Here is a 9,881-nt window from a genome sequence, read left to right on the forward strand (position 1 = left end):
ATTACAAAAATTGATAACAGTTACTGTTCACGTTTTTCCCATCCCCTTCACCTCCTTCACGCACATAGTACCCAAACACCGACATCGCCTCCCTCAGACATCTATGAATCCCAAGAAAATCTTTAAGTTTTTAGAATTATAACCTTCAAATATATTTCTTAGAATCCTAATTTTAATTTTTAATTATTTTTATTTTTTGTGTTCATTCTCTCTCACGACTGCCTTCCTTGCCCGCCAGTGTAGGAGGTAGAGTGAGGGGTCTTGGCTAGAGCTGGCAAACGGGGCGTTTTAGCGGGTTCCGGGTCGTTAACGGGTTAACCCGTTTTCTTAACGGGTTGACACGAACACGACCCGTTAAGTTAACGGGTGACAAATACTAGACCCAAACACGACCCGTTACAATTCGCGAATATCCGACACGACCCGTTAACCCGTTAAGAATAAACCAAAAAAAAAAAAAAAAAAAAAAAAAAAAAAACCATCACAGCTTCTCTACCAACACGCCTTCTCTGTCTTGTTTCCCCCAAACCCCAACCCTAACTTTTCTTCCCTCTTTCCCTCTTCATTTCAGTCCTCTCACCCCAAAACAGTATATATATCTCTCTCACAGATATCTTACAAACTCAACAACTACATAAATTGAGGAAGAAAGAAAATTCAAAATTAACTGAGAGAACCAAAACCAACAACTCTAGAATCAATCACCCTCTGTGGACCGACCTAGATACCTCCTCCTTGATCCCTGGTGGCTGGGTTGGTGGAACCTATTGAGTGGAGAGAAGAAGAGCAGAAGAGAATCGTGACAAAAAGATAGCAGAAGAGAAAAAGAGAAGAACATAACAGAAGAGAAGAACGAGAGGAAGAAGAAAAGGAAAAGGGGAAAGAAGAAAAAGACAAAAAGTAAAGAAGAAAAAGACACGGAAAGAAGAAACAAAAGGGGAAGAAGAAAAGAAAAGAAAAATATTTTGCAAAATTACAAAATTAACCTCCTTAACGGGTGGTAACGGGTTAACCCGTTTTCGACCCGAAACGACCCGTTAGCTTAACGGGTGGCTAACGGGTTCACCCGTTTTCAACCCGACCCAATAAGCTCAACCCAAATACTGATAATTTCGTGCGAATTCGTGTCGTGTTAACGGGTCGTGTGCAATATTGCCAGGTCTAGTCTTGGCTCTGTCTTGGGCCTGTTTCCCTGTTACTTGGATCTGTTACTCTATTTTTCTGTTTCAGTGTTTCAGCTTTTGTTCATGTTTGGGATCGTGATATGTTTTTCCGTAACAACTGTCCTTCCTTCTCTTATTATTATTTTCTATGTTTTTTGAAAATTCAATTTCTATGTCCCTAATTTGATTTAGGGTTAAAATGTTTGGGTATTTAATTGTAAATTATCTGTGAAAATCAATATTTTTTTGTATATATTTTCGGTATTTAATTATATAATTATCTGTAAATTATGACTGTCAAATTCCCTTGAAGTTCCATTTTTTGATCAAATTAGGCACTTTTCAGTTCAGTTGTTGGTTTTTTACTGCGAACCTACACTGAGTTTTGCCCGTGCTTCCCATTCTGGTGAGGTATAAGCTAGAGGTTGCAAATGCAGAGCTCGAGGAAGCCAAGCGCAGCAAGGAAACTACTGAGCAAGATCTTAAAGGATACGAAGTTGATGTTCTTAATTTGCTTAGGCTTTAATCGAATCTTCAATGCAGTCAAGGATTTCTCTGACTCAAGACGAGATTTCCACAGTCGGATCGGATTTGGATGCTCTTAAGGTATTTTTACTTTCTGTTTCTAGTAATTTAATTAAATATTTGTCTACTGATCCTCATTTTATGTTATTTTTGCTTGGACCTTGGAAAAAACCAAAAAGGGGCTTCACGGTACGAAATTTTCATCTCAATCGTTTGTTAATTATTTTCCATTGCTTGCCTTTTAATTATTTGCCATAATTTTCTACGCAGAGATGAGTTTATTAGCCAAATGGTTGAGATCAACACTCAGATAAGGTTAGCCTCATTTGAAAAGCAAAAGAGTACATGTAACAAGTTCTCAGAGCATTTTGGCATAAATGGTGTATTTGTATGCGTGAAAATAGATTGGGGTATTTTCGTAAGTACGGGTACGAAGAATCAAATATTGTAATCGAAATTAGAAGAATCAAATGTTACAGTTGTTAGTCTATATGCAGAGAAGAAGGTTGTAGAGAATATTTGGTCATTGGATAATTTCTCTTCTCTAAACCTCTTTTATTTTTCTTTTGATTTACTGTATCCTATGTAATGCAAATTCTTACGTTTTCAGTCCCAAAATAGAAGTTTTTCTTTAATTATTTATATTTAGCTGAATTTGTTGTGTTGCTATTTTCATTGAATATAGGTATTGTAAATTCTTGATATCTCTTCATTCTTGAACTTACACCATGAACTAAGAGCTGTGTAAAGATTTGGATGTGGTTGAAAGTTCATGGGAGAGTTAGTACTTGTGAAAAGGATCCTGTTCTTGTTTAGGGATCCATCGGTGAGATTAAGAATATTGAATGTATTTTTCAGCCCCAAGGATCCTATACTTGTTTGAAACCACTTCATTTCACTAATATTGCTTGGTCATATAAGTTTTGAATCCAATGACATAATTGGCAGTTAAAATATATAACAGGATTGTAACTAGTTCTAGCGGTCTCATGGGGAACTATTCTGCAAACCTCTCAAAGCTTTTAGGGTTTCTGCATCAGGCATCACCCCTTGTTCGATCATTTCCTCAACGAGCCTCGAAGCTTCACCTATCCTTTTAGCTTGCATATAGCCGTTGACCAAGGCTTTATAGCAAGAAGCAATGTCCGGGACATGATCTTTTATCACCATTAAATCAATGACCTTCTTTGCCTTATCCATTTTGCCATGAAAACAATAACCATCAATTAGCATACTGAAAGTTATTTTGCTCAGCTCCATGCCATATTTAACTTTGGCCACAACTACTTTATGAGCCTCTTCTGGCATCCCTCCTTGGAAGAGAGCATCCAAAAGTATTCTCAAAGTTATGATATTAGGTAAGACTCCCTGAACTACCATTTCATCAAACAACCTTGTGGCTTCAGCCCATTGATCCGTACGGCACATGCCATAAATTAGAGAGCTGTAAGTGACAACGTTAAGCTTCATACCTCTTTGGGACATTAGCTCCAACACAGAGAGCGCTTCCTCGGTCCGTCTCTCCTTGCAAAGAGCATGTATTACAGTGGTAAAGGTTACAACATTTGGTGCAATTCCTTCATCCAGCATTCTATTAAACAACCTTGTGGCTTCTTTCCATTGCGCGGAATGGCAGAGGCTATTAATTAAGGAGCTGTAGGTGACGACATTAGGCTTTACACCTCTACGGAACATTTCTTCCACAAGGTTAAGTGCCTCTGCCGTCTTCCCTTCCTTGCACAAAGCATCCAACACAGAAGTGAATGTAACAATATCAGGGAAGGCTCCACAATCAATCATGTTTCTAAATAGCAGCACAGCTTCTTCCCACTTACCAGACTTGCATGCAGCACAAATTAAGGAAGTAAAAGTGAAAACATCAGGCTTTATGCCTTTGTTTTTCATTATTTCAAACAGAGCAAGTGCTCGTGTCCAAAGACCCATGTTGCATAATCCATAAATTAATGAATTGTAATTGATGATATCCGGCGCAACACTTTTGTTGATCATATCTCGAAATAGGGTCAGCGCCTCATCTATTCTTCTTTCTTTGCATAATCCATAAATTAATGAATTGTAACAGAATTTATCTGGCGCAACACTTTTGTTGATCATATCTCGAAATAGGGTCAGCGCCTCGTCTATTCTTCTTTCTTTGCATAAGCGGTCAATGATTGGATTATAGCATTGAGGATCAGGCTTAAACCTTCCATCTTCATACATTTGCTCGAGTATCTCAAGGGCCATACATGTTTTCCCATCTCTGGACAACCCATTAATTATAGTAGCGTAAGTGATTTCACTGCATGCTAATCCTTTCTCTTCTATTTTCCGGAGTAACTCCATTGCCTCAGAGAGCGACCTACACTTGCAAACCCCATGAAGCAAAGCATTCAAAGTATAAGCACTGGGCTGAAGACCATGTTTAAGGATAGTCGCTAAAACAGAGAAACCCAAGTCCACCCGATTCATACGGCACAAGCAATTGATAACAACATTCAGTGTATCGACTTCCGGGTGTAAGCCAACACAAGCCAGCATCTGTTTATACATAGAAACTACAGTGAAACACTGATTCATCTTGGAGAGTGCCCCAAACAAATTATTAATAGCCGAAATCGAGGGAATGGGTTTCATTTGAATTACGGAATCGAAGTGACCCAGTGCTTCATCTAACCCAAGATTACCAGATTTACAACGCGTTTTTACCAAATCCTCCAAATCAATGTTTTCCTTAACACTAACAGTATGACAACGATTGACAGCAAAAGAGCAAAACTGGCTTCTGAAAAAGACGAGCCCAAACACAGAATAGAGAGAAGAAGTATTACCCTTTTGGAGAAGCGTGAGCCCTAGAGCTCTTTTCGCCATAATTTTCGTCATCATCGACCAGCTCCTAAGGCTAGAGCAAGCATTTCACGATTTTTTTCGGTCGAAAGGAATGGGCACCCCTTTTTGCGAACCCTTTTTGCGGCTCCATCTCAGCCATCAAAGTGATCTCAACGGCTGGTTGAAAAAGAGGGCTTACAATAGAAATGGGCACCCCTTTTCTAATCCCGCCTTTTTCCATCCAATCGCGCCTATTTTTTTCAGACTCCCTCTTTTTCCTCTCAAACAAATTCTCCTTTCTCTCTCACCTGTTTATTCTCTGTGTTAGTGGCAATTAGGTTAGGGTTGATAACCGTTACTGTTCACGTTTTTCCCATCTCCTTCACCTCCTCCACGCACATAGTACCCAAACACCGACATCGCCTCCCTCAAACATCTATGAATCCCAAGAAAATCTTCAAGTTTTTAGAATTCTAACCTTCAAATATATTTCTTAGAATCCTAATTTTAATTTTTAATTATTTTTATTGTTTGTGTTCATTCTCTCTCACGACTGCCTTCCTTGCCCGCCAGTGTAGGAGGTCGAGTGAGGGGCCTGTCTTGGGCCTGTTTCCCTGTTACTTGGATCTGTTACTCTATTTTGCTGTTTCAGTGTTTCAGCTTTTGTTGATGTTTGGGATCGTGATATGTTTTTCCGTAGACTAGTTTTGGCCTCGACGGCTCTCTGTCTCGCTGGTGGTTCGCTCGGTCTCGCGCTCTCTCTCCATGAGCCTCCCTTCATCCATGGATCCATAGGTAACAACTGTCCTTCCCTCTCTTATTATTATTTTCTATGTTTTTTGAAAATTCAATTTCTATGCCCCTAATTTGATTTAGGGTTAAAATGTTTGTGTATTTAATTGTAAATTATCTGTGAAAATCATTATTTTTTTGTATATATATTCGGTATTTAATTATATAATTATCTGTAAATTATGACTGTCAAATTCCCTTGAAGTTCCATTTTTTGATCAAATTAGGCACTTTTCAGTTCAGTTGTTGGTTTTTTACTGCGAACCTACACTGAGTTTTGCCCGTGCTTTCCATTCTGGTGAGGTATATGCTAGAGGTTGCAAATGCAGAGCTCGAGGAAGCCAAGCTCAGCAAGGAAACTACTGAGCAAGATCTTAAAGGATACGAAGTTGCTCCTCTGAGTAGAGAAGGTTTTGATAATCTATCAAATTAAGCTTAATCTGAGTGTAAATGGGACTGAGAGTTCATGTGTGTTTTGATTGTAGGGCTGCGTTAGTACTCAAGAGGTTTTCACGCTATCCAACTCCGATTTAGTTCCTGGGAAATATGAAGATGTATAGAGTTCTTCCTATCTTTTGTTTGCTTTGTTAATAGTGATTCAATAATTAAAAATGACACTAGATTGAGTTTTTAATATTCTGCATTACAAATGTTTATCTTATTTATGAAATGCTGTTGCACCAAATGGTGATAGTATGGTTTTTAAATTATCTGTGAAAATCAATATTTTTTCGTATATATTTTCGGTATTTAATTGTATAATGATCTGTAAATTATGACTGTCAAATTCCCTTGAAGTTCCATTTTTTGATCAAATTAGGCACTTTTCAGTTCAGTTGTTGGTTTTTTACTGCGAACCTACACTGAGTTTTGCCCGTGCTTTCCATTCTGGTGAGGTATATGCTAGAGGTTGCAAATGCAGAGCTCGAGGAAGCCAAGCTCAGCAAGGAAACTACTGAGCAAGATCTTAAAGGATACGAAGTTGCTCCTCTGAGTAGAGAAGGTTTTGATAATCTATCAAATTAAGCTTAATCTGAGTGTAAATGGGACTGAGAGTTCATGTGTGTTTTGATTGTAGGGCTGCGTTAGTACTCAAGAGGTTTTCACGCTATCCAACTCCGATTTAGTTCCTGGGAAATATGAAGATGTATAGAGTTCTTCCTATCTTTTGTTTGCTTTGTTAATAGTGATTCAATAATTAAAAATGACACTAGATTGAGTTTTTAATATTCTGCATTACAAATGTTTATCTTATTTATGAAATGCTGTTGCACCAAATGGTGATAGTATGGTTTTTAAATTATCTGTGAAAATCAATATTTTTTCGTATATATTTTCGGTATTTAATTGTATAATGATCTGTAAATTATGACTGTCAAATTCCCTTGAAGTTCCATTTTTGATCAAATTAGGCACTTTTCAGTTCAGTTGTTGGTTTTTTACTGCGAACCTACACTGAGTTTTGCCCGTGCTTTCCATTCTGGTGAGGTATATGCTAGAGGTTGCAAATGCAGAGCTCGAGGAAGCCAAGCTCAGCAAGGAAACTACTGAGCAAGATCTTAAAGGATACGAAGTTGCTCCTCTGAGTAGAGAAGGTTTTGATAATCTATCAAATTAAGCTTAATCTGAGTGTAAATGGGACTGAGAGTTCATGTGTGTTTTGATTGTAGGGCTGCGTTAGTACTCAAGAGGTTTTCACGCTATCCAACTCCGATTTAGTTCCTGGGAAATATGAAGATGTATAGAGTTCTTCCTATCTTTTGTTTGCTTTGTTAATAGTGATTCAATAATTAAAAATGACACTAGATTGAGTTTTTAATATTCTGCATTACAAATGTTTATCTTATTTATGAAATGCTGTTGCACCAAATGGTGATAGTATGGTTTTTAAATTATCTGTGAAAATCAATATTTTTTCGTATATATTTTCGGTATTTAATTGTATAATGATCTGTAAATTATGACTGTCAAATTCCCTTGAAGTTCCATTTTTTGATCAAATTAGGCACTTTTCAGTTCAGTTGTTGGTTTTTTACTGCGAACCTACACTGAGTTTTGCCCGTGCTTTCCATTCTGGTGAGGTATATGCTAGAGGTTGCAAATGCAGAGCTCGAGGAAGCCAAGCTCAGCAAGGAAACTACTGAGCAAGATCTTAAAGGATACGAAGTTGCTCCTCTGAGTAGAGAAGGTTTTGATAATCTATCAAATTAAGCTTAATCTGAGTGTAAATGGGACTGAGAGTTCATGTGTGTTTTGATTGTAGGGCTGCGTTAGTACTCAAGAGGTTTTCACGCTATCCAACTCCGATTTAGTTCCTGGGAAATATGAAGATGTATAGAGTTCTTCCTATCTTTTGTTTGCTTTGTTAATAGTGATTCAATAATTAAAAATGACACTAGATTGAGTTTTTAATATTCTGCATTACAAATGTTTATCTTATTTATGAAATGCTGTTGCACCAAATGGTGATAGTATGGTTTTTAAATTATCTGTGAAAATCAATATTTTTTCGTATATATTTTCGGTATTTAATTGTATAATGATCTGTAAATTATGACTGTCAAATTCCCTTGAAGTTCCATTTTTTGATCAAATTAGGCACTTTTCAGTTCAGTTGTTGGTTTTTTACTGCGAACCTACACTGAGTTTTGCCCGTGCTTTCCATTCTGGTGAGGTATATGCTAGAGGTTGCAAATGCAGAGCTCGGGGAAGTCAAGCGCAGCAAGGAAACTACTGAGCAAGATCTTAAAGGATACGAAATTGATGTTCTTAATTTTCTTAGGCTTTAATCGAATCTTCAATGCAGTCAAGGATTTCTCTGACTCAAGACGAGATTTCCACAGTCGGATCGGATTTGGATGCTCTTAAGGTATTTTTACTTTCTGTTTCTAGTAATTTAATTAACTATTTGTCTACTGATCCTCATTTTATGTTATTTTTGCTTGGACCTTGGAAAAGAACAAAAAAGGGGCTTCACGGTACGAAATTTTCATCTCAATCGTTTTTTAATTATTTTCAATTGCTTGTCTTTTAATTATTTGCCATAATTTTCTACGCAGAGATGAGTTTATTAGCCAAATGGTTGAGATCAACACTCAGATAAGGTTAGCCTCATTTGTAAAGCAAAAGAGTACATGTAACAAGTTCTCAGAGCATTTTGGCATACATGGTGTATTTGTATGCCCATTTATAGACAAATTTAACATGATTCGTTTAGTGCCTTCCTGCAGTTACTAAGTTATTATCATACTTGTTAAAAACATTTGAATGCAGAAAGTTCCAAGAGTCAGTTACTAGAAAAATTCATGAGGTCTTGTACAATGGAAGTACATAAGGTGATGGCTTGTGTACGCTTACAATGGAAGTATTGATCTCTGAACATGTGCTGTTCCATCTTATTCTATTTGCATTTGTCGAATCTTCTAGTCATAATTAACTTCTACATCTCTCTTTAAGTCTTCAAAATTGATCTTTCTCAAAAGAGGAGCAAAATGATCACATAATGTAGTTTGGGTAGAAACTAAAAGAACATTGCAATTTTGTTTCAGAAGAAGATCCCAAACTAGTGAAGGAGGAGGTTATTGAAGGTGCTTTAGGAACACTTGAGGATATGCTTGCTGGTATAATATCTCAGACAACCGAAGTGGAAGAAGAATGCAAATCAGAACAGAATATTCAAAAGCAGGTAGGAAATCGGTCATTGAAACATTACCAATGGCTAACATTACAATTTTATAAAAGCATAGTTTTAGTGTTCATGTTAGTATTTCCCAGGAAGGCAAAATGAAAATGACTGAATTATCAGGAACTTCTGCTTCTGCAGGTCCAGCAGTCGCTGATTGATTGTGAAAGGAAGGTATTCTTGATGGAGGAGATGTTACAAGCAACAAAAGCATTGCAAGACTTGACAAGATATCCTTTCCAAGATTGCGTTGGTTACTGAACTTAATCAATGGTTAAGCACATTATATATTATTCCTCTGGACCATGTAGAAAATTAGAATGCAAAGAAAATTGCCCATCTCATGTAGAAAATTAGAATGCAATGTGCTAATATTTTATTCTATCACCCGAAATGATGCACCAGGGATGCCCTAGTGCATTCGTTATGACACTTTTATGAAACTTGTTTAGTGCATTCGTTATGACACTTTTATGGAACTTGTTTTGGCAGCGTGATACTTGTAGAATGGGTATAAACGATTCACTTCCCCCAATTATTACTTTAAATTCCCAAACTCAAATTTAGACCTTCACACTTCATAGTTGAAGATAATATTGCAGGGTTGCTGTAATTGCCTTGATTGCTATGGTTGCTGTGATTGTTGAAAAAATATGTTGCGTACTATTTGGGACAATATATGTGGTTACCATGAACTCTTTGTCTAATATCCTTCATCTTTTAAGCTTTAAAATATAATTTTGACATATACAAAATTCAAATAATTTTCAAAAATTGAAGTTTGTTCATATATTAACAATAATACTAAGTTGAAAATCATTACTCTCATTTACAACAACTATTCCTTCAATTATTATTTCAAATTTCCTGAAGTCAATTTTGTTTTCACA

The 9,881-nt window shown here is 36.8% G+C and overlaps 1 protein-coding gene and 2 long non-coding RNA genes across 35 annotated transcripts; 2 read left to right on the forward strand and 1 right to left on the reverse strand.

Annotated features, from left to right (window-relative positions):
• The first annotated feature begins 324 nt into the window (after nucleotides 1-324).
• LOC110754788 (uncharacterized) lies at nucleotides 325-2,326 on the forward strand. Its single transcript, XR_002526385.2, has 2 exons — nucleotides 325-1,769; nucleotides 1,959-2,326. It is a non-coding gene; the product is annotated as an uncharacterized LOC110754788 (long non-coding RNA).
• A 237-nt stretch (nucleotides 2,327-2,563) lies between these two features.
• LOC110771418 (uncharacterized) lies at nucleotides 2,564-5,060 on the reverse strand. The gene has a single exon (XM_021975712.2). It carries the CDS (start codon nucleotides 4,572-4,574, stop codon nucleotides 2,676-2,678), a length of 1,899 nt encoding a protein of 632 aa, XP_021831404.2. The 5' UTR covers nucleotides 4,575-5,060; the 3' UTR covers nucleotides 2,564-2,675.
• Nucleotides 5,061-5,318: 258 nt separating this feature from the next.
• Nucleotides 5,319-9,470, forward strand: LOC110754779 (uncharacterized). 33 transcript variants are annotated; one of them, XR_015835684.1, is made up of 8 exons: nucleotides 5,319-6,456; nucleotides 6,722-7,048; nucleotides 7,391-7,497; nucleotides 7,573-8,178; nucleotides 8,268-8,287; nucleotides 8,369-8,413; nucleotides 8,858-8,994; nucleotides 9,133-9,470. It is a non-coding gene; the product is annotated as an uncharacterized LOC110754779 (long non-coding RNA). The 33 variants fall into 33 exon arrangements; XR_015835689.1 differs by having other exon boundaries at nucleotides 7,402-7,497; XR_015835677.1 differs by having other exon boundaries at nucleotides 6,722-6,904; nucleotides 6,980-7,048; nucleotides 7,391-8,178.
• The last annotated feature ends 411 nt before the right edge of the window (nucleotides 9,471-9,881 follow it).

This window comes from Prunus avium, chromosome 1, assembly GCF_965620075.1.
Source record: "Prunus avium chromosome 1, drPruAviu1.hap1.1, whole genome shotgun sequence".
NCBI classification, from domain to species: domain Eukaryota; kingdom Viridiplantae; phylum Streptophyta; class Magnoliopsida; order Rosales; family Rosaceae; genus Prunus; species Prunus avium.